A 26,392-nucleotide genomic window follows, 5' to 3' on the forward strand; every position below is an offset into this window, starting at 1 on the left:
ACACCAAGAATCAATTAAGATTAGCCACATTAGGTGGCGCAGCGATACAAACACACGCTGGAACACCAGAGCTGGGATCTCGAATACATTGTATCGAGTCTCAGCTCTGGCATCCGGCTGGGCTGAGCGACTATATGAACAACGATTGGCCTGTTGTTCATATAGGGGTGAAATATTAAGCCGGATAGAGCTCTCTCGTAACTGATACAATTACAACCTCTGCTGGCTGATTGATGGCGCCTGCACAGAGATGGGAAAAGAGTGCTGTCAGGGCGTGTCTCTGCGTATACAGTGGTGATCCGCATTGCACTCGTCAAAGTGGCAAAGGTGGCAAAATGCATACGGCTGCTGCCCACATGTAGGAGGGGGCGTGGGTTAGCTACGTTCTCCTCAATCAGAGCGGGAGATCGGCATTAGTGGAGAGAAAGCATGACGCAATCAGGCAATTGGATGCGCTAAAAGGGAGAAAGAGGGGTGAAATGTGGAAGCAAACCCACACAGAATTGAAGAGAAAATAAAAGTTTGAACCCGTTTTGGTACTATTTTGGACATGTGGAAATTGCCAATAAGATTATATAAGATTTAGGGAGTTTTCCCTCACCACTTCTCATCTTAAGCTTGCTCATTAGAGTGTTTTGTACCTGGATTTTTGAAGTTTCTTTGATGTTTATTGTACAAAGCACTGTACAAATACATTTTACATTATTACTACAGTACTACCTTTTGCTTCCAAACTTGTCATGTAAAATAAATACAGTAATGGAATATTATCCTGAAAAACACAACAAAAACTACATTGATTAAGTTTGGGGCAGCACGGTGGTTCAGTGGGTAGCACTGTCGCCTCACAGCAAGAAGGTCCTGGGTTTGATCCCCAGGCATGGCGGTCCGGGTCCTTTCTGTGTGGAGTTTGCATGTTCTCCTTGTGTCTGCGTGGGTTTCCTCCGGGAGCTCCAGTTCCTCCCACAGTTCAAAAACATGCAGTCAGGTTAATTGGAGACACTGAATTGCCCTATAGGTGAATGGGTGTGTGTATGTGTGTGTCTGCCCTGCGATGGACTGGCGTCCACCCGTCCAGGGTGTTACTGTGTGCCTTGCGCCCATTGAAAAGCTGGGATAGGCTCCAGCACCCCCCCTAGACCCTAACTGGATAAGCGGTTGAGTAAGTGATTGAGTTTGATGCAGCCTCTTTAAGACTTAATATCAAAACCAAAACTTATTTCCTTCTAACTTGAGGTAAAACCCACAGAGCTCAGACCTTTATGAAATGTGGTATTTATAATAAACTAACCATTGTAAATTCACAGGAAATCACATGACTTTTCTTACAACATGATCCATATCTGATGTGTATGTGACTTAAAACTTATATCAAGTTATATCAAGTTTTATATCATTTGTTCTCGGCGCAGACAGGAGGTGTGGTCGGCAGCGAGTTGGTCCATATTTTCACTCTCTCAGTGTGGAGAAGGCAAACAGCTGAGCACAGATGAAATCCATCTTGCCAACATTGAGCTCCGGATCCACAGCATGAGCTCATACAGGCTGATCTGCCACAAAGAAACAGCTTCTGATAGGGTGATCTGCAGCCTCGTGACCCTGGATTTGGTCTTACTCTTCTTATACCTGGAAAAAAGAGAGAAAGTCAAACAAACAAGAAAGAAAGTCAGACAGACAAGAAGGTCAGACAGACAAGAAAGACAGACAGAAAAAAGAAAGCAACTTACAGTACTGTAACAGTATACTGTCTGAGCAATTGAGGGTTAAGGGCCTTGCTCAAGGGCCTAACAGTGGCAACTTGGGAGTGGTGGGGCTTGAACCAGTAACCTTTCAATTTCTGGTCAAGTACCTTTACCACTAGGCTACAACTGCCCTTGTTCACATACATACAGTATATGAACAAATGTATTGGGACACGTCAAATAATTTATTATTAATTCAATTAATTCATGTGTTTTCACCATAATTGTTAACAGGTGTAATAAATTAGGAAATCATATGCTTCCAACTTTGCAGCAACAGTTTAAGGAAGGCCCTTTCCTGTTCCAGAATGACTGTGCCTTTGTTCACAAAGCAAGTTCTATAAAGACGGCTTTTTTGAAGAAAAGCCTGGTTTAAAGAAAGTCCAGTGTCCTGCACAGAGTCCTGAGCTCAGCCCTACTGAACAGCTTTGGAATGAACTGGAACATCAACTGAGGCTTTCTTGACCAACATTTGTGCCCAGCCATACTAATGCTCTTTTGACTGAATGGGCACACATTTTTACCAACATACTTTAAAGTCACAGATGTCACTGTATTATTCTATTTGTTTTTGAAATGGTATGTCCTGCGAGGTCATGCTCAATTGTCCAAATACTTTTGGCAGTGTAGTGTACATGTGGCTTTCCACGCAGGAGGGATGAGACATGAAAGCAGGTTTGAAATGTCCTTCAGTCTGGATCATTCGTCTAAACTCCGGTTGAAGAGCAGTGAGTTGACACGGCACGAGCAGAGAAGAAACTGCAGCGAGACACTGGAAACCAGAGCAAGCTTGACCACACATTTCTACATTTCCTTCCCTTCTGCTTCATCATATCACATTTTCTCACACTCGAACATACAGCACTCTCTCTCTCGGTGCACACGGTCAGGGTTTGGGTTACGGGCCATCCCTGAGCTGGATTGCATAACTGGTCGTTGGTTGAAAAAGTCGTGTTCAATATTTCATCAGTTGGACATTGAGGATTCAGTGGAAGCTCAGGAGGAGCTGATGAATTATTAAGAGCATGCTGGGAGAAGCTTGTGTGCCTGACAGTGACAGCTAGTGGAAACCCAGCGTGACTCTCCAGGACGCGTCCACTTCATTACACCACAGAACCTGGTCTGGAAAAGGCTGTCCATTCATCACACTGAGCTCAAACTAATGCTCCATACGTAACACTGATTTTATAATAAAAACAGCTTTATTAAACTTCAGTCTTAATTTCTTATTTATTGGTTTTGCAAGTTTAAATTGTATACCTGCTCTTCCTGGAAACTAATAAATGCATAGAAGGTTTCTGATGATAATGATGTATGAAATCATGTTAAACGGTCACAGCTATCATTACTGACCAATCCCATTATTACTCAATTATTCCTTAAGCTAAAACTTTTGTATTATATAATACGAGGGATCTTCAAAAAGTTTCTGCAGTTTTATATTTTGGTTGGAATTGGTGAGGGTGGGAGGAGTAGTAACTGATTGTGTCTGAGAGACTGAGAGAGGCTTATAGTCTGGATTTAGCTTCATCTGATTTCTACATTTTTGGACGCTCAAAGAAGCTTTAAGGGGAAGAAGATTTTCACGTGATGATGCTGTGTAAGCAGCGCTTTTGAAAACCCGGTTACGACGCTGGGAAAAATCCATCGAAAGATGACAATGTAGGAAAGTGACAAATTGATTTTGAAATTCTTATTAAATATTAAAAACATTAAGTGTGAAGACTTTTTGAAGAACCCTCATAGTATAATGTATTTTTCTTATAAATTACTTAAAAGTTTACTTTAAATAATACATTTTAGATTTACTAAATCTAAATTACTTGTTTTTATTGTATTTTTTTTCTTTTTCTTTTTTGGTTCATAGTGGCACATTAGTAAATTATACCAGTCCACTACCGCAGGGGTTCGAATCCCTAGTGGTGCTATCAACCAGTCAGGCATCTACATACACATATGATTACCTAATGTCTGAGGGTGGGGAGGGGACAGAGTGAAACCCTGGATGGGGGGTGTTACTGCATTGAGCCCAGTATTGGAAAAGCACATATTTGTGCCACTTATGGTATGCTTGGTATTTTGTTTCAGTCTGTCAACAGTTTCTTTTCTTTATATTTATATATTCCTTATATTTAATTTTTTATTTGTATGGCTATTTTTATTGCAGGTTGCAGGTATGAGTAGCTGTTGCCTGTTCAGGTAGCTAACCTGGCTTACCAATTATATTTAATGAACTGGTTCACTTTGTAACCAAGGGGGCAATTACTTTTATAATAGGCAACGATTCGGATGATCTTGTTTCTTAAATATCTATCTTAATGTAGAACTGAATGTGTTTTCCTTCAAGTCCCCTCTGTGTAATATCAGGTTTTGTTTAATGATCTTAAATTATTCAGTGTGATAAATACTGTATGTAATAAAATATAAAACGAGGCCAATTACTTTTTCACAACACTGGATATTTTCTGTATTTACAGAGTTCTTGTTGACTTGCTGTGGACGAGGTGCGAATGCAGCAGTGTTGCGAGCGAGCGGCGGTATGACAGGCAGCACGGCGAGGATTAGTGCTGTCTCAACATGTTCACACCACTGCAAGCAAATCTACCTGGTTCCTAAACCTTACAGAACCGCCTCAGGATAAACGCCGACACCGACCTGCTTTACAAAACACACTGACAGCACCCAGCATGTACACGTAATGCTTACTAACACGCTGGTGCTGCTTTCTGTAAATCATTTTATATAGCGCTAATTAGGTTCATCTATATATTTACTTGTTTTGCATTTATGACATTTAGCAGATGCTTTTATCCAAAGCAACTTAGAATTATCATTAAATGCAATTTAAGCAATTGAGGGTTGAGAGCCTTGCCCAGGGGTCCAACAGTCTGTCTGTCTATCTATGTAAAACATGTGAGGAGGGGGTGGACGAAACTGCCTAGCCACTGGCTTAGTGTTAGAATTAGGAACAATATCAGTTACCAAAATAGTGATAGGACAAAAGATCAAACAAATACATCCTCCAAGACATTGCCAAGTTGCCAGTGTTGGGCCCCTAAGCAAGGCCCTTAACCCTCAATTGCTCAAATTGTTCAAACAACAAATCTAATCTGACAGAGACTAAAAGGATTTTCCATGAATAACGAGACAAACTGCCCAAATCTAGTCTTCTGTCTCCTCATAGCAAGAAGGGCCTAGGTTCTATTCCCAGACCGGACAGCCAGGGTCCTTTCTGTGTGGAGTTTACATGTTCTCTGTGTCCGTGTGGGTTTCCTCTGGGTGCTCTGGTTTCCTCCCACAAGTCCAAAAACTTGCAGTCAAGTGAAGCTACTAAAAATTGCCCAAAGTGTGAGTGTGTGTGTGTGTGTGTGTGTGTGTGTGTGCGCGCCTTGTGATGGACTGGCAACCTGACGGGGTGTTTCCTACCTTTCACCCAGTAAAACAGACAATAAATAAAGGAAGAAATGAATGAATAAACAAATGAATGAATAAACGAATGAATAAAAAAATAATTATAAATAAATATATAAATAATAAATAAATGAATGAATTAATGAATAAATGAATTAATCAATGAATAAACAAATGAATGAATAAATAAATAATGAATGATGTAAATAATAAATGATATAAATAATAAATAAATACATGAATGAATAAACAAACAAATGAATGAATGAAGAAATTAATTAATTAAGGAATTATTAATAAATAAACAAATTAATAAATGAATGAATAAACTAATGAATGATTGAATGAATAAATGAATGAATCTATAAATGATCAAACAAAGAAATTTATGAATGAATAAACAAATGAATGAATGAGTGAATGGATAAATGAATGAATGATTAAACTAATGAATGTATGAATGAAAAAATGAATGAATTATTAAACAAATAAACTAATGAATAAACAAATAATTGAATGAATTAATTAATTATTTAATTAAAAAATGAATGAATAATTGAATGAATAAACAAATGAATTAATGAATTAACTAATGAATAAACGAATAATTGAATTAATTAATTAATTAATAAAAAAATGAATGAATTAATGAATAAACAAATGAATGAATGAAATAATAAATAAATAAAAGAATGGATGAATGAATAAATAAACAAATAAATGAATGAATAAACTAATTAATAAATGAATGAATGAACTAATAAACAAATACATTAATGAATGAATAAACAAATAAATGAATGAATGAATAAATGAATGAATTAATAAACTAATTAATAAATGCATGAATTAATAAACTAATAAACAAATACATTAATGAATAAATAAATAAATAAATAAATGAATGAATAAATGAACTAAAAAATGAATACATTAATGAATGAATAAACAAATAAATGAATGAATGAATAAATGAATAAATGAATAAGTGAATACTATGCCAGTTATCTAAGCTGTCAGTGACACGAGTAATAAATGTAAACTTATGACAATCATAAAACATTAGGATTTTTCATGTTAAACTAAATCAATGTGACAGACCTGCCATGTCCTGATACCACTCGTACTCTCTCCTGCCCTCCCTGCACTGCAGACAGCATGTCTCTCTACATGGGCGCGTACAGAGGCTAGTAATGGATTTTAGATCTGCATTCTGCACTTCTGCACTCCGCTGCCATTTGGTTTTAATAAAGAGCTGCTGAGGCGGATGACATTGAGTTTCATGACTGGATGCCTCCTTCATTCCACTCCCTTCCCACTGTACAATCATCCGCCCCTCGCGAATTTTAGTGATTTTCACCCACAATCGCCAGCTTCTTCATTAAAACGGTGCAAATAAATCGATACGAGAGCTGACTGCTTACTGCTGTGAAAAATACAATATCATCACAGAGTTCAGTTACACCGTTACATCACGGAGAGCTTCAGCAAAAAAAAACATCGGTCCAAACACTTCATCATGTTTTATTGAGCAATGAAGACTCTATTTGTGAGCGTAGATGCTCTAAATGCTCAGCAGGGACTCTGAGCTGCTCATGATGTTGTGAAAGAGACTGGATTCGATGGTGATGAAGATGTGTTGAGATGAGTGAACAAGCTGACGTGACCTCTCTGACCATTTCTCAGGGGACAAACACACATCTGTAAACACCAGCACAGCAATTACTACTGAAGTGCTTATTAACATAAACCAGCTCCCAGTTAGATTCAACTTTCTAAGTGCTCTACATGATTTATTTGTTTATTAGGATTGTAACGTCTTGTTTTACACTTTGGTTACATTCATGACAGGTCAGGTAGTTACTGGTTACACAAGATTCATCAGTTCAAGTTTGTCATGGACAATTTTGTATCTCCAATTAACCTCACTTGCACGTCTTTGGACTGTGGGAGGGAACCCACACAGACATGGGGAGAACATGCAAACTCCACACAGAAAGGATCGCTCCACCTGGAAATCAAACCCAGGACCTTCTTGCTGTGAGACAACAGTGCTACCCACTGAGCCACCGTGCCGCCCAGCTCTACATGAAAGTAAGCATCTCTCTGGTCATTCGTATGTCAGAGTGACCCAGCGTCTTTTCACCTCCTGTTGCTCTGTGTTCATGCCAGCATGGTCGTCATTGCCTGTGGGTGTTTCTAAACTCAAGCTGACCTTTGGTGGCCATGATTTGTATTAGTTTGTATTAAAAAAACTATTTGACCACAAATAAGATACCATCCCACCCAGTTTTAACTGCAGATCAGACGTGTTACCACTAAAAATAAAAATTCTGGAGGGAAATTGCTTGTCTATAAATTTCATTCCTGCATAGAACATAATTTAAACTTTGCCAAACTTTGTCATGTCGCTGACTCTGCCTACTTAGCATTATGTAGATATAGATAGATGGATGGATGGATGGATGGATGGATGGATGGATGGATGGATGGATGGATGGATGGATGGATGGATGGATGGATAGATAGATAGATAGATAGATAGATAGATAGATAGATAGATAGATAGATAGATAGATAGATACAGTGTATCACAAAAGTGAGTACACCCCTCACATTTCTGCAGATATTTAAGTATATCTTTTCATGGGACAACACTGACAAAATGACACTTTGACACAATGAAAAGTAGTCTGTGTGCAGCTTATATAACAGTGTAAATTTATTCTTCCCTCAAAATAACTCAAAATACAGCCATTAATGTCTAAACCACCGGCAACAAAAGTGAGTACACCCCTAAGAGACTACACCCCTAAATGTCCAAATTGAGCACTGCTTGTCATTTTCCCTCCAAAATGTCATGTGATTTGTTAGTGTTACTAGGTCTCAGGTGTGCATAGGGAGCAGGTGTGTTCAATTTAGTAGTACAGCTCTCACACTCTCTCATACTGGTCACTGAAAGTTCCAACATGGCACCTCATGGCAAAGAACTCTCTGAGGATCTTAAAAGACGAATTGTTGCGCTACATGAAGATGGCCAAGGCTACAAGAAGATTGCCAACACCTTGAAACTGAGCTGCAGCACAGTGGCCAAGATCATCCAGCATTTTAAAAGAGCAGGGTCCACTCAGAACAGACCTCGCGTTGGTCGTCCAAAGAAGCTGAGTGCACGTGCTCAGCGTCACATCCAACTGCTGTCTTTGAAAGATAGGCGCAGGAGTGCTGTCAGCATTGCTGCAGAGATTGAAAAGGTGGGAGGTCAGCCTGTCAGTGCTTAGACCATACGCCGCACACTACATCAAATTGGTCTGCATGGCTGTCACCCCAGAAGGAAGCCTCTTCTGAAGTCTCTACACAAGAAAGCCCGCAAACAGTTGGATTACTGGAACCATGTCCTATGGTCTGATGAGACCAAGATTAATTTGTTTGGTTCAGATGGTCTCAAGCATGTGTGGCGGCAATCAGGTGAGGAGTACAAAGATAAGTGTGTCATGCCTACAGTCAAGCATGGTGGTGGGAATGCCATGGTCTGGGGCTGCATGAGTGCAGCAGGTGTTGGGGAGTTACATTTCATTGAGGGACACATGAACTCCAATATGCACTGTGAAATACTGAAGCAGAGCATGATCCCCTCCCTCCGGAAACTGGGTCGCAGGGCAGTGTTCCAGCATGATAATGACCCCAAACACACCTCTAAGACGACCACTGCTTTATTGAAGAGGCTGAGGGTAAAGGTGATGGACTGGCCAAGCATGTCTCCAGACCTAAACCCAATAGAACATCTTTGGGGCATCCTCAAGCGGAAGGTGGAGGAGCGCAAAGTCTCGAATATCCGCCAGCTCCGTGATGTCATCATGGAGGAGTGGAAAAGCATTCCAGTGGCAACCTGTGAAGCTCTGGTAAACTCCATGCCCAGGAGAGTTAAGGCAGTTCTGGGAAATAATGGTGGCCACACAAAATATTGACACTTCAGGAACTTTCACTAAGGGGTGTACTCACTTTTGTTGCCGGTGGTTTAGACATTAATGGCTGTATATTGAGTTATTTTGAGGGAAGAATAAATTTACACTGTTATATAAGCTGCACACAGACTACTTTTCATTGTGTCAAAGTGTCATTTTGTCAGTGTTGTCCCATGAAAAGATATACTTAAATATCTGCAGAAATGTGAGGGGTGTACTCACTTTTGTGATACACTGTAGATAGATTATTGAATGGCATGTTCATGATTTATATAAAGATATTACATGTGAGCACACAGAACCATAAAACAGTATCTGTCCTTTGTTTTCCCTTTTATTCCTGAATATTTGTCAACCATTTGTTTCAGATATTTAATATGAATTTGATAAAAAAAAAAAAAAAAGACCATTTAAATTTTTAACATTTAGTGGACACTCTAGCCAAAGCAAACTGTGTCTGATTACAATCCTAGTAGTTGACGATTAAGTGTCTTGTTCAAGGAAACAACAATTACAACCTGGCAGTGGTGGGGTTTAAATCTGTAACCTAATAAGTATCGTAAATGCTGACCTACCAGTGCACAAAGACAGTCGTTCATTTATTGAAAGCAAAAACACAAACTGGACCTGTGTGAATCCAGCTAATTACTCAATTAACCACTTTATTTTATAGATAATCGTGTTCAGTCAGCCTAGACACACTCACGCTTTAATACTGCCGCCCTGTTCATTTAAAACTTTAGCTGAATACATTAGAGATGTGAAGTAGACTAAAGGGATCTCAACAAGCAACAGACTGCCAAAAAAGTCACCAGCTGAGAATAAATATTATTAAAATATCAGTCTAAAAATTTACACAGACATTTCTATAGTTTTGGGACTATAGAGTCTATAGTTTAGGATAAAAAAATCCTCCAACAGTGCATTAATGACTTATTCAGAAAGTCACAAAGGAACACAGACTAACATCTATAAAACCGTAGACCTCGTTTGCTTTAAAATGATCAGCTAGTATTATTCCACCAATTAACCAATAGAAAGATAGTGGTCAACATAGTATTTATGGATGAGCTGCAAGGGAAAAAAACTGCTAACTCTTATTTGGCAAAACACCCCGACTAACCCGAAGCCTTATGGTATTGTAGTGGCACAACCACTGAATCACAACCACCCTGAAAGACTGAGCTGCCCCAGAGGTGGCGTGACGGCCCTATTCTAGAGCGGCCCTCATGATTGGATCCACGCTGGACACGGGCTTTGCCAGTTGGTGAGGTTGAGTGCTGTTTGTGCATCATTCCCGGCTTGTTCTAGGTTGTCGTAGGCGCTCTGAGCAGCTCACCATATTGTGACAACCAATTTTCATTTCTGCTCTGTCCCTATTCTATCCACGTCAGGCTCCAGATGTTTTCGCCTTTCATTTGTACTTGGTTTCTGTTATTTTGGCCACTACTTTTATTTTCCCGTTACCCTTTCTGTTTAAAGCTTTTCAACCACAGTACTGTTCTACATTGGTTAAGCATCCTGGAAATTGGGTACATTTTTAATTACTGCAGGTACAGGGCTACACCAGGTGCCTCAGCAAAAAAGGGGGGATCCACCCCGTTTTTGGAAGACTTGGGTCCCATTACACTTGGCATACAATGGCATGGCCTTATGCAATAAGAACATCACACCAACAGTCAAACATGGTGTTGGTGGTATAATGTTATAGGTTTGCTTTAGGCTCCAGATGACCTGCCATTATTGATGAAACCATACATTCTCAATTAGGTTATGTATAATATGAACAACCTGAAGAACAAGAGCAAATCTATTCCTAGACTAGCTTGTCTATTTATGACTCATAAAAATAATAATAAATACAATTGGGAGGTAGTCTAGTTGACATCTGGACCTGAACCTTATTGAGACGTAGCAGGACTTTAAACAAGCAGTTCATGCTTAAAAACCCTTTCATATGTTAAAATTTGGGTAAGTTTGGGTAGGTACTACTCGTTTAACAGTGTGTATGTGGTACCTGGCGAGTGCCCGGGTGCAGCAGCGGCTCATGGTGAGGAAGGAGCTGGAGCTGGCACGAGCCTGCAGGACGGTCTCGATGCCCCGCAGCAGGTCGTTGGTCTTCAGCAGCAGCAGCATCTGCCGAGGAACTTTGTTAAGCAGCTCGCTGATCTGAGGGAGGTACTGCGCTGCGTTCGTGCGGATCTCCACATCCTGGGGTGAATACACACATATGAACACACACACACAAATTAACACAAATGTAAAGTCATATGCATATATACAGTATACAGATATAAACTAATCACAAAAACCAAAAACTGAGCACATTTGAGATGTTGAAGCAATTTTGTGACGTTTTGGTAAGTCTGTGCTCATAATCCATCCATCCATCCATATATCCATCCATCCATCCATCCATTCTAACCCTAACAGACTACTTTATTGTGGTCAGGGTTTCATGGGTTTGATACATTGGGTGAAAAGGGGTAACACCCCATACCACCCCAAGTTGTTTGTCTATCAGAGGGCAGACATACACACAAATAAACAGAAGTGTGAAGTCACATGCCTTCATATATATATAAAAAAAAAAAAAACTAAGCATGTTTGAGATGTTGAAGCTGTTTTGTGATGTCTGGGCTCATTTATAAGTCTGTAATAACCTCAAACAATAATTCTATATTGATTGGCCTCTTCATCCATATATCCATCCATCCATCCATCCATTCATTCATCCATCCATATATCCATCCATCCATCCATCCATCCATATATCTATTCATCCATTCATCCATCCATCCATATATCTATTCATCCATCCATCCATCCATCCATATATCTATTCATCCATCCATCCATCCATATATCTATTCATCCATTCATCCATCCATCCATCCATCCATATATCTATTCATCCATCCATCCATCCATCGATATATCTATTCATCCATTCATCCATCCATCCATATATCCATCCATCCATCCATATATCTATTCATCCATTCATCCATCCATCCATCCATCCATATATCTATTCATCCATCCATCCATCCATCCATATATCTATTCATCCATTCATCCATCCATCCATCCATCCATATATCCATCCATCCATCCATCCATCCATATATCTATTCATCCATTCATCCATCCATCCATCCATCCATATATCTATTCATCCATTCATCCATCCATTCATTAATTTATCTATACACATATCCATTCATCCATCCATATATCCACCCATCCATCCATCCATCCATATATCTATTCATCCATTCATCCATCCATCCATCCATATATCCATTCATCCATCCATCCATTCATCCATCCATATATCCATTCATCCATATACCCATTCATCCATCCATATATCCATCCATCCATTCATCCATCCATCCATCCATATACACACTCATCCATCCTTCCATATATCCATCCATCCATCCATATATCCATTCATCCATCCATCCATATATCCATCCATCCATATATCCATTCATCCATCCATCCATATATCCATTTATCCATGCATATATCAATCCATCCATTTATCCATCCATATATTCATCCATCCATATATCCATTTATCCATCCAAATATCCATCCATCCATCCATCCATCCATATATCCATTTATCCATGCATATATCAATCCATCCATTTATCCATCCATATATTCATCCATCCATATATCCATTTATCCATCCATATATCCATCCATCCATCCATCCATCCATATATCCATTTATCCATCCATATATCCATCCATCCATCCATCCATTTATCCATCCATATATCCATCCATCCATTATCCATCAATCCATATATCCATTCATATATCCATCCATTCATCCATCCATATATCCATCCATTCATCCATCCATATATCCATCCATCCATTATCCATCAATCCATATATCCATTCATATATCCATCCATTCATCCATCCATATATCCATCCATCCATTTATCCATCCATATATCCATTCATCCATCCATATAGCCATCCATTTATCTATCCATATATCCATATATCCATCCATTCATTCATCCATCCATCCATCCATTCATCCATCCATATATCCATCCATCCATATATCCATCCATTCATCTATCCATATATCCATTCATTTATCCATATATCTATATATCCATCCATTCATCCATATATCCATCCATCCATATATCCATCCATTCATCTATCCATATATCCATTCATCCATCCATATATCCATTCATCCATCCATATATCTATATATCCATCCATATATCCATCCAACCATATATCCATCCATTCATCTATCCATATATCCATTCATCCATCCATATATCCATCCATCCATCCATCCATCCATATACCCACTCATCCATCCTTCCATATATCCATCCATTCATCCATCCATATATCTATATATCCATCCATTCATCCATATATCCATCCATCCATATATCCATCCATTCATCTATCCATATATCCATTCATCCATATATCCATCCATTCATCCATGCATATACCCACTCATCCATCCTTCCATATATCCATCCATCCATCCATATATCCATTCATCCATCCATCCATATATCCATCCATCCATCCATATATCTATTTATCCATCCATAAATCCATCCATATATTCATCCATTCATCCATATATCCATCCATCCATCCATATATCCATTCATCCATCCATATATCCATTTATCCATCCATATATCCATTTATCCATCCATATATCCATCCATTTATCCATCCATATATCCATCCATCCATTATCCATCAATCCATATATCCATTCATCCATCCATATATCCATCCATTCATCCATCCATCCATCCATTTATCCATTCATATATCCATTCATACATCCATATATCCATCCATTTATCTATCCATATATCCATTCATCCATCCATATATCCATATATCCATTCATCCATATATCCATCCATCCATATATCCATCCATTCATCCATGCATATACCCACTCATCCATCCTTCCATATATCCATCCATCCATCCATATATCCATTCATCCATCCATCCATATATCCATCCATCCATATATCCATCCATCCATCCATCCATATATCTATTTATCCATCCATATATCCATCCATATATTCATCCATCCATCCATATATCCATCCATCCATCCATATATCCATTCATCCATCCATATATCCATTCATCCATCCATATATCCATTTATCCATCCATATATCCATCCATCCATCCATTTATCCATCCATCCATTATCCATCAATCCATATATCCATTCATCCATCCATATATCCATCCATTCATCCATCCATCCATCCATTTATCCATTCATATATCCATTCATACATCCATATATTCATCCATTTATCTATCCATATATCCATTCATCCATCCATATATCCATATATCCATCCATTCATTCATCCATCCATCCATTTATCTATCCATATATCCATTCATCCATCCATATATCCATCCATCCATATATCCATCCATTCATCTATCCATATATCCATTCATCCATCCATATATCTATATATCCATCCATATATCCATCCATCCATCCATCCATATATCCATCCATTCATCCATCCATCCATCCATATATCCATTCATCCATCCATATATCTATATATCCATCCATTCATATATCCATCCATCCATATATCCATCCATTCATCTATCCATATATCCATTCATCCATCCATATATCCATCCATTCATCCATTCATTCATCCATCCATATATCCATCCATTCATCTATCCATATATCCATTCATCCATCCATATATCCATCCATTCATCTATCCATATATCCATTCATTCATGCATCCATCCATATATCCATCCATTCATCCATCCATCCATTCATCCATCCATATATCCATCCATTCATCTATCCATATATCCATTCATCCATCCATATATCCATCCATTCATCCATCCATTCATCTATCCATATATCCATTCCTTCATCCATCCATCCATATATCCATTCATCCATATATCCATCCATCCATTCATCAATCCATTCATCCATTCATATATATATATATCCATCCATCCATATATCCCTTCATCCATCCAATTATCCATCCATATACTATACAAGTTGCCTGTCTATCACAGGGCACACATAAACACAGGGCAATCTGGACTTGTGGGAGGAAACCAGAGCACCCAGAGGAAACCCACATGGACACAGGGAGAACTCAAACACACAGAAAGAACCTTGGCTGCCCGGCTGGGGAATCAAACCCAGGCCCTTCTTGTTGTAATGTGACAACACAACCTACTACCTCTGTGATCCGAGTTCAAACTACGCTGGTACAATTGGCCAGTCGGGTGTCTACAAAGGCATGAGTAACTATGCCTAAATGGGGTGTCAGAGATCCACAATGGATTGGCGCCCTGTACAAGGTTTTCCTGCCTTGTGTCCAGTATTTACCTGCAGCAACTCTGACCAGGATAAAGTGGTTAATGAAAACAGATTGAAATTAGCTTAACATAGCTGGGCTTGTTTGGAAGCTGGGGTAAGAGCACAGGGTCAGCTATTGTACAGCACCCCTGGAGCCAAGAGGATTAAGGGGCTTGCTCAAGGGCCCAACAGTGGCTGCATGGCTGAGCTGGGATTCGAACTCTCAACCTTTCAGCTGATAGCCAAAAGCTCTACCCACTAGGCTACCACAGACCCTAGGTTTGGCTGATACATCTGAGCTCTGTAATAAAGAGTGATGTCTACATACTTTTGCCGACGTGCAGGAGCACTTTATCTAAAAATCGAGCTGTTTTCATGAATCGGATGATTGCCAATCCATCTGTTTGCTACACGTTTATAACTGATGGCTGCACCAGATCGTAGACTTAGGAATCAATCTGCATGTTTCTGTTCGATTAATCTCATAATCTGTAATTCTTCATCCTGAAAATGAAGGAAGAGGAGGGAGATTAGGGGCTGAGCTAAATCTTCTGCTGTTTCTTGGATTTGATTTACATGGCATAGCATGGCATGGTGGCTGGGATTTTAGGAAGGAAAACAAACATCTAACACATGTTCTTCGATATCAGATGGTACTGCAGTAACCAACAAATAGATGGAGAATCATGAGCTGTCTGGTTGCTTGTGCTCCGTTCAGAATGGCGTTTTGTCCTGGACTGATGCCTTATCTGTTTTGGCTTGGCTCGACTGATTTGAGTCCAGGACATTTGCCTGAGAGACGGTCCCGCTCCACACTTTCCTGCCTCGCTCTCTCTGCCCTTCAAATGAAAGCAGATTGAAAGCCACTGTAATGTAATGCACCTCCTTATTGTAGATTTATGCAATGATTTTGCTTTTTTCAACACAAATAAATGCTGCTGTGCCTCAGTGAATAGAAATCGGTTTGTGGATGATATCAGCGAGGCCTTCCATCATATATTCTGCCTTTTAGGTAAATGTATTATGAGTGATTTATTTATTTATATATTTTTTTGTATTCTAGTCTACCAATGAGCCACCAACAGCCTAAAGGGGCAAATTGAGTCGCTTGTCTTTACCCTCCAAGTATAATTAATACCTGATACGCCCAAAATATTGAAGAAAAAAAAACAAAAAACATAATCTCTAGCGAAACTCAGGTGGCACAGCAGTGAATTGCTGGGATCCAGGGTTCAAATCCCCAGCAGTGATATCGGCCAGTCAGGCATCTACATACACACAGTTGGCTATGTCGGAGGGGTGGAAAGTGGTGGCCAAGGCCACACAATAGACTGGCATCCTGTCCGTGGTGTGTTACTGTACTGCACCCAGCAATTTAAAAGAGAGAGGACTCACCCCAGCCCTGACCAGGATGAAGTGATGGTAAAACATAAGAAACTACATTTTTAAAAGAAACTGTAAATAAAAAGATTTTAAGTTTCTTTATGTAGGGTGGCTAAGGTCCTGGGTTTGATCCCCAGGCAGGGCGGTCCGGGTTCTCTCTGTGCGGAGTTTGCATGTTCTCCCTGTCTCTGCGTGGGTTTCCTGTGTGAGCTCTGGTTTCCTCCCACAGTCCAAAAACAAGCAGTCAGGTTAATTGGAGACACTGAATTGCCCTATAGGTAAATGGGTGTGTGTGTATGTGTGTGTGTATGTATTTATGCAGCCCTGCAATGGACTGGCGCCCCGTCCAGGGTATTACTGTATGCCTTGCGCCCATTGAACCCGCCCCCCCTCCCCTGCGACCCTGATTGGATAATCGGTTAAGACAGTGAGTGAGTTTCTTTATGTGCTTACTGGGTGGTTCAATTCCTCGTTTGAAAATTCATTATGAAAAGTTTGCTGCTAAAGTCGCCGGGGTGTTTTATAGCTCTCAATAAAAAATATCAACAAAGAGAGAACAATCACTCACTTAAAGAACAGTCTTCATAAATAGGGTTGCCATGTCTATGAATATTAAGGCAACATCATTGGGTTCAGGATAGAAATTAAGAATCAGACACCTAGTCTCTAATCAGGTTAACACAATAACAATTTGCTAAAGCTACAAGCTAAAGATGTAGCTCATTAAGGCAGCAAAGGAACATACAACAAGCTAAAAAGGTATCTTTTGAACACCTTATAAGACCACACAACAAGCTAAAGACATAGTTCATTAGGTCAGCATAAGACAATTCAACAAGCTAAAGACATAGCTCATTACAGAAGCATCCGTTCAAGGAAGAAGCTACAGGGGTAGCTCATTAAGTAAGCATAAGAACAATAAGCTAAAGACGTAGCTCATAAAGACATAATAAGACCATACAACAAGCTAAAGATGTAGCTCGCTAAAGGCAGCATAAGTTCTTTAAAGAAGCTAAAGGGGTAGCTCATTAAGTAAGCATAAGAACTTGCAATAAGCTAAAGATGTAGCTTATAAAGGCAGAATAGGACCATACAACAAGCTAAAGACGTAGCTCATAAACACATTATAAAACCAAGCAACAAGGTAAAGATGTAGCTTATTAAGGCAGACTAAGTCAATGCAGCAAGCTAAGAGGTAGCTTATTAGAGCAGCATAGGACCATGCAAAAGGCTAAATATGTAGCTTATTAAGGCATGAGTTTGAGGAAGAGGCTAAAGATGTAGATAATAAACACATTATAAAACCATGTAATAAGCTAAAGACGTAGCTTATAAACACATAAGAAGACCATGCAATTAGCTAAAGATGTAGCTCATTAATGCAGCATGAGTTCATGGAAGAACCTAAAGATGTACCTAATAAAAACATTATTATTATAGGACCATGTAGAAGATGTAGCTCATTTAGGCTTGAATTTAGGGAAGAAGCTGAAGATGTAGCTCATTAAGGAAGCATAGCACCATATAACAAGATGAACTGGGATCTCTTTATTTCTGAGTGTTGGTTGTTTTACTCGCTGTTATTCAGTGTCAGCGATTTCCGCCTGGTCTGATGGAGTCTTATAACGGGATGTGGGAGCCGGAGCTACTTTAATTTAACTGCTTACTGCCTGCATCATCCCCCAGGGATGGAGGACTATTTTCAGACCGTTCCTTTGACAGTTAGCTGTAGCAGCACACTCAGACTTTTCCAGAGCTGTCAAGAGAATGAAAAGAGCGGAGTTGGTCAGACAGAGCGAGAGCTTAAGTTCATGGTTTTAACTGAGTACTCGAGCCACAAGCCCCCGAGGCTCAGCACTGATTACTCAGAAGCACTTCAGAAAAAACGTCGCCTGAATGGACCCACACATCACTGAGGTTTGCTTTCAGAGATAAAAAAAAATAAACTGGCGCATGGCTGGGATGGTCAATTTTTATATGGTCATGTCTCTTGTGAACACAGCTCCAGGGCAGCCAGTATGATCCACGGTGATGACCAGTGAGGACTACGAGACGTCCAAAATAAGCTCTTCCTCTGAGATAAACAGAAAGGCAGGTATGCAAGTGGGGGGGTCATTCCAACAAGTGTACCAACAATATGCATTTATCACACACAGGCCTTTCACAGAGCCACAACAGCTGAATGAACTTGAGAAGCTTCACCAACGGGAATAAACATGACTTAACACAGGGTTTTTAAACTTTTTCTGAAGCGTCCCACATCCCCAAAAGGGAAAGCCCTAGGTGGGACCCACGACCATGGTCAGCCAACCAGCTACTCAGTTCACCAATCAGCTGACCTAGAAGTCAGGATCCCGAATGCTTATTCCCAAGATCTAAACTGAAAGGAGAAAGAAAACAAGGAAATAATAGTTGAAGAGAGGAATCAACTTGCTAGTCATATTCAGCTGAAGAATCAACTAGTGCAATACTTGCCTAGCATGGTTCAATAGGGCCATCACTTTGGAACTTAGCTCTGCCATCCGGCTGGGCTGGGCAGCTACATAAACAACGATTGGCTGTTGTTCATACAGGGTGGGGAGCCAGATAGGGACCTCATAACTGATGCAATTTTGACCTCTGCTGGCTGATTGATGGCACATGCACAGTCAAGTCAAGGAATAATGCATTGATAAGGGTGTGTCTGTACACAAAGCTGATCCGCATGTGAACTCGCCTCGTGCAGGTGAAAAGATGCAGTCGGCTACTGCACACGTGTTGGAGGGGGCGTGTGACAGTCTCACTCTCCTCAATCAGAACTGGGGATCAGCATCAGTAGAGAGGAAGAGTAATGCAGTTGGGTAGTTAGTTGGATACGACTAGATTGAGGAGGAAAATTGGGAAAAATGCAAAAAAAAAAAAGGGCCATTACACCACCTCTGGGGCAGCTTGCTCATCCGGGGTGGTTCCGTCATGATGGCAAATATTTTTCTGTGGGCTTTCTGTCCCTCCGTTCAGTCATTCTGTCTACAAGCATGACAAACTAAATCAGTGCAAACGTGTTATTGTGTTCTCGCTAGAGTAAATTTTTTAACATAGTACCTGAATACTTTCCTATTTTCTTTATAACATATTTCTGTTTAATGCCACTAATAAGTGCTGCTATTTTAGGTCATCCAATACACTATAAAAATGATCTAAATTACGTTATTTTCTGCTCTGATGTTGAAGTATTAGGTGAAGATGAATCTCAGGACAATAGGAAGAAAACATGTTAACCTATAATTCCCATTCATCATTTCCCAGTCCCTGCGGGGCTTTATTTTCACTTTACACTCACCCATTCAAAGCCCAGGAGTTACTTTTTCCATTTCAGGACAAATTCAATTTCAGATAACAGATGTGAGGCAAACAATGAGGATGCAGCTGAGATTCGGGAGGAACCTGCACAGGTGACAATGTCTGGAGCACAAAGACTTCTCAAGGAGATTCGGAAGTTTTAAAGTGTGAGAAGGTGCTACCAAACAAGGTCAGAAATGCCTCTTTTACACTGCACAGTATGATTTAAATAAGTGACAGGAGCATGGGGGGCATGTGGGTATGGGAACACTGTAGATTTATAGATCTAGATTTATAATCGTAGATCAGTTGTAGCATAGTGTTTAAGCAACTGGACTCAAAAGGTCACCAGTTCAAGCCCCACCACTGCCAGCTTGCCACTGTTGGGCTCTTAAGCAAGGCCCTTAACCCTTAATTGCTTAGACAATATGCTGTCACAGTGCTGTAAGTTGCTTTGGATAACAGTGTCTGCTAAATGCTGAAAATCTAAATGTAAATAGTCGTATGTCACTTTAGATAAAAGCACCAGTAGGGCAAAATGCAGTAAATGTCAGCTTTTTACTTTAACTGTAGGTAATATTTGTACAAGTGCAATGATAATGTGCTCCTGGAGGAAACATTAAATAGGCAGGTTATATTTATTTAGATTAGTTACAACAGCTAGCTTTAGATAACTCCCACCACTTGCTGATCTTTAATGAAAGGAGCATAAGGGGCATGGGTGTATGAGAACACTTAAGATTTATAGCTAATAAAGGTGTGATTCAGTGGTGCAACATTGCGATCTCATCAGGAATTAGGGAGTTTTTACGTTCTAATGTAAATATTATCTGATTTTCATTGATAAGCACAAAAGATTTTGTTAATAATTGAATGTTGTTTTATAAGAAGAAGAAAGCCACCACTGCAACATTCGACAGGGAAATTAAAAATAGTTTGTAGATGTGTTCATTTAAAGTAAATTACATCAATATATGGGGGGCATGGTGGCTCGGTGGGTAGCACTGTCGCCTCACAGCAAGATGGTCCTGGGTGTGATCCCCAAGTGGGGCGGTCCGGGTCCTTTCTGTCTAAGGTTTGCATGTTCTCCACGTGTCTGTGTGGGTTTCCTCCCACAGTCCAAAGACGTGCAAGTGAGGTGAACTGGAGATACAAAAATTGCCCTTAGATGTGTGTGTGTGTGACTGTGATGGACTGGCACTTTGTCCAGCGTGTTTCTGTGTGCCTTGCACCCATTAAGAGCTGGTATATAGCTGGGGCCAGTGATAGCTCAGTGGTTAAGGTATTAGTTTAGTAAACAGAAGGGTGCCGGTTCAAGCCCCGCCACCACCAAGTTGCCACTGTTGGGTCCCTGAGCAAGGCCCTTAACCCTCAATTGCTCATTGTGTAAGTCGCTTTGGATAAAAGCGTCTGCTAAATGCTGAAAATGTAAATGTAAATGGTATAGGCTCCAGCACCCCCCAGACCTTGGTTTAAAAAAGCGGCTTAGAAAGTGAGTGAGTAAAATTAAAAACAAAAATCCTTTTCTATGTTTACGTACACTGTGGGACTTCAAGAAAGGCTTTATTGTCATTTCAGCCATATACAAGTACATAATGAAATAAAACAATGTTCCTTCAGGACCAGGGTGCAACACAGAGCACAAGTGCAAACAACACAATATACACAGTAAAAAACAGAACAATAAATATGAGAACCTACAATAAATACAAGAGACATTTCAAATATAAAGATATTGAGGAGCACATGACCAAAGACAAGAGTAGTGTTTAATGGTTAAAAATGTTAATGTTATAGTAAGATCAAAGGTTTAATAAATAATAATAAATAAACAATGTGGTCTTGACCCAGGGTAACGGATCAAGTGTACTGAAGACTGCAACATAAGAAGGGTTAGGGAGGTCGGTCCATGCTTGTTAATTATAGATTTAAATCATAGGATGTTTCGAAAAACTGTAAGTAAATCTGGTCTGTAATCCACTAAACTTTACATTTACACTACGTGGTCAAAAGTATGTGAGTCCTGAACAGGAACTTTTTGGACATCCCATTCTAAAACCGTAGACAATACTATATAGACCAGCCTGCCCGCCCGTTTATTAGAAGTACAGTACAGTAGAAGTAAAGGGCAGCGGATAGGGAACTGGAATAGTAATTGGAGGGTTGCTGGTTCAAGCAAAGCACTTAACGATAAAATTCCTTGTGTTGTATACATACGTCATATTACAATCATACGACTGTATGTCACTTTGGATAAAAGCACCATTAGGGAAAATGCTGTAAATATAAAAAATAATATGCCAACTTTTACTTTAACTGTAGGTAACATTTGTGCATGTGTACTGAGGATGTGGCCTGGGAGGAAACACTCAAATGGACAGGTTATATTTATTTGGATTTCAAGTTACAACAGTTAGCTTTAGATAAATTATTTATTTATTTATTAGGATTTTAACATCATGTTTTACACATTTTGGTACATGACAGGTAGTTACTGGTTACACAAGATTCATCATTTCACAAGTTTAATGTCAAACACAATAATGGACAATTTTGTATCTTTAATTCACCTCACTTGCACGTCTTTTTACCCAGAGGAAACCAACGCAGGACCTGGAACGCTCCACCCGGGAATCAAACCCAGGACCTTCTTGTTGTGAGGTGACAGTGATACCCACTGAGCCACCGTGCCACCGTCCTGTTCATTAGAAGTACAGTAAAGTAAAAGTATAAGACAGCGGGTAGGGTACTGGAGTTGTAATTGGAAGGTTGTTGGTTCAAGCCTCAGATCTGATGGTTGTCAGTGTTAGGACCATGAGCAAAGCACCTAATTTTAAATTGCTTACATTGTATATTGTAAGTCCAATTACAATCTTACAATCATAGATCACTTTGAATAAAAGCATTATTATAGCAAAATGTAAAAAAATCGTAGTCGTAAATGTAAAAAAAGAACAGCAACTTTTGATTGAAACTGTAGGTAACATTTGTACATTTGTATTGATGATGTGGCCCTGGAGGAAACATTAAATGTTAAATTAAATATTTATTTAGATTTACAGCTAGCTTAACTAACTTCCACCACTTGCTGACCACATCTTTAATGAATGTTCTACGGTGTGACAAAACTGGACACTGAAGTGCATTTTTGTTTCTCGCTGTTAATCATCGACAGACTCAGTGTGAGAACATTTTCCAGACAGCAGGAAAGTCGTCTGTGACTGACGGCCTGACGTCACGTGTACTGTTTCAATTTACTGAGAGGAAAGTGAATATGCGATGTTCAGTGTCTCCTCCTCCTTGTTTATCTCCATCCATCTTTCTCTACAAGCTCTCTCTCCTCCATGAGCCGCCGTGATTGCAGTTCACTATTCGAGCTCAAAACAAGCTTTTCACTGCCACGATGAATGCAAATTGTCTTTATCTGAATGCACCAGTAATGTTCTCGACTTCTGTCCCTGAGTCACAGTGTAAACAAAATGGAACAGCTCACGACTTACATTTTCAGCTTTTAGCAGACGCTTTTATCCAAAGCGACTTACACAATGAGCGGAACACGATGAGCAATTGAGGGTTAAGGGCCTTGCTCAGGGACCCAACAGTGGTAACTTGGTGATGGCGGGACTTGAACCGGCAACCTTCTGTTTACTAGTCCAGTACCTTAACCACTGAGCTATCACTTAATAAGTATTTGATCCCCTGCTGATTTTGTAAGTTTACCCCCTTACAAAGACTTGAACAGTCTATAATTTTACGGAACGTTTATTTTAACAGAGAGAGACAGAATATCAACAAAAAATCCAGAAAAAAAAACATTAAATAAAAGTTATAAATTAATTTGTATTTAGTTAAGGGAAATAAGTATTTGATCCCCTACCAACCAGCAAGAATTCTGACCCCCACAGACCGGTTATGTGCCCATGAGGCACACAAATTAGTCCTGTCCCTGTATAAAAGACTCCTGTCACAGAATCAGTTTCTTCCGTTCAAATCTCTCGACCACCATGGGCAAGACCAAAGAGCTATCAAAGGAGGTCAGGGACAAGATTGTAGACCTGCACAAGGCTGGAATGGGCTACAAGACCATCAGCAAGAAGCTTGATGAGAAAGAGACCACTGTTGGTGCGATAATTCGAAAATGGAAGAAATACAAGATCACAGTCAATCACCCTCACTCTGGAGCTCCATGCAAGATCTCACCTGGTGGGGTAAGAATGATTCTGAGAAAGGTGAGGTCAGTCCAGAATTACACGGGAGGAGCTTGTCAATGATCTCAAGGGAGCTGGGAGCAGAGAAATGCTGGATATGACCCCAAGAACACCATCCCCACCGGGCATTTCTTTGCCTCCAAACACGGTGAGTGGAGTTGATGCCAAAGAGACTGTTCAAGTCTTTGTAAGGGGGTAAACTTACAAAATCAGCAGGGGATCAAATACTTATTTCCCCCACTGTATATGCCTATAAGCAAGTGGTTCAAACCCCACGCCTATATGCCTATAAGCAAAGCCCTAAACCCTCAATTTCTGTATTCTGTCACAAGTGAAAGTCGTTTCGGATGAACTCTGTAAACGTTATGCACTTGCTACTTAATGGAACTAAATTTTAAAAATCTCAGAGGAGTGGAAGCTGTTAGAGCAGCAAACAAACACAAGTCCATATTATTGGCTATAGTTTAGAGATATTATGTTAAACAGGAACATTTTTAGGTGTCCTCATTTTATAGCCAGGTACGTTTTTTCAGGTCTGGTTGCACCTTTGAGCTTTATTCTGCATCTGTACGTCTGTATTGTGAGGGATGAGAGAAAATAATTGTAGACACAGACAGACAGTGACACAGAAGGACATGTTGTCAGTAAATGGCAGGAGGCAGAAGGCAGGGGGCAGAGGAAAGGGACGGAGGCACGGTGAGTGCTGTACAGCCGGCAGCGTAATCCAAAGCACTCAGCACGCAGCGCCCGGTCGTACACGCGGCTAATGAGGCCACGTTTTAAGGGAGCGAGACTACAGGAAGTGGAAGATAATTGGTGAGGCAGACCTGAGCAAATGATAAAGAGAGACAAGCCTTTCATCTGCCACAGGAAAACAGAGTCGGTCCTAACGAGAGGGCAGAAGCGTACTGACCAGTGCTTTACTTTCCTTAAAGCGCTGATGCTGTGTGTTCATTACAACGCTGGAGTGGTTTTACCTTCAGCACACTTTACACGCAGCAGCCTTCACTTTTTGTTTAGTTTCTGAACTGCAGAAAACTGCTTGTTTTAGTATCGATCTAACTGAGTTACATTTATTCCACACATTTTAAAGGATCCGTCTGGCTAAAAATATCAAATTAAATCAGCAAAATTCCACTTTTAAATTAAGTTAACAGAAGTCTGTTAAAATGCAAAAAAATTCGTATTGCCAAAGCTCAGTTACAGAGAAAAGGAAAAGCCCCTCACAGGGCACAGTTTACAAATCTATGGTTACGGATTACTAAACCGAGGGTACAGTTTACAAATCCGTGGGTACGGATTACTAAACCAAGGGTACAGTTTACAAATTCGTACATATGGATTACTAAACCGAGGGCACAGTTTACAAATCCCTGGGTACCGTTTTGCTAAACTGAGGGTACAGTTTACAAATCTGTAGATACGGATTAGTAAACCGAGGGTACAGTTTACAAATCCGTAACATATGGATTACTAAACCGAGGGTATGGATTTTGCTCTTCACATATTTTTTATTTAGTTAGTGACCCTGAAGGGGCTCCGTAAAAAACTGCAAATAACAATAAAAAGTTCTGAGGTAGTCATATAAATTAGTTGTGTGTGCGCGTGTGTGGTCACCCACTGTCCCTCACCTGGTGGCAGGTGTGTGTGTAGTGTAGTGCTGCTAGTGTGCTCCCCCAGTATGTGGGGCAGTTTGTCGGGTCTGGGAGGGAGTTAAAGTTAGGAATGATGGTGTTAAATTTGGGAAAGAATTGGGCCCGGATGTGGTGGGTGAGGACGTACTCTCCGTCTCTACTGTACTGAGAGTGCAGTGTTGGCACAGCCTCTCCTCCTGGGGCAGCCAGGACCGGGTGTGTCACCCCGTCTCTACGGCAGGTCGTGACCTCACTTCACGTCTTTGTACTGTGGGAGGAAACCCACACAGACACGGGAGAGGGGAGAACATGC

At 40.1% G+C, this 26,392-nt stretch overlaps 1 protein-coding gene across 1 annotated transcript in view; it reads right to left on the bottom strand.

Moving 5' to 3' along the window:
• Positions 1–1,262: 1,262 nt before the first annotated feature.
• Positions 1,263–26,392, bottom strand: part of adck1 (aarF domain containing kinase 1) — a 202,791-nt gene continuing 177,661 nt past the window's right edge. Inside the window, exons 9-10 of the mRNA XM_063007546.1 lie at positions 11,133–11,326; positions 1,263–1,626 (exon numbers count right to left, since the gene is read on the bottom strand). Of these exons, the coding sequence (XP_062863616.1) occupies positions 1,458–1,626; positions 11,133–11,326 (363 nt within the window). The 3' untranslated portion in view covers positions 1,263–1,457. The remainder of the gene's footprint in view (positions 1,627–11,132; positions 11,327–26,392) is intronic.

This window comes from Trichomycterus rosablanca, chromosome 13 (assembly GCF_030014385.1).
Source record: "Trichomycterus rosablanca isolate fTriRos1 chromosome 13, fTriRos1.hap1, whole genome shotgun sequence".
Classification (NCBI taxonomy): Eukaryota; Metazoa; Chordata; class Actinopteri; order Siluriformes; family Trichomycteridae; genus Trichomycterus; species Trichomycterus rosablanca.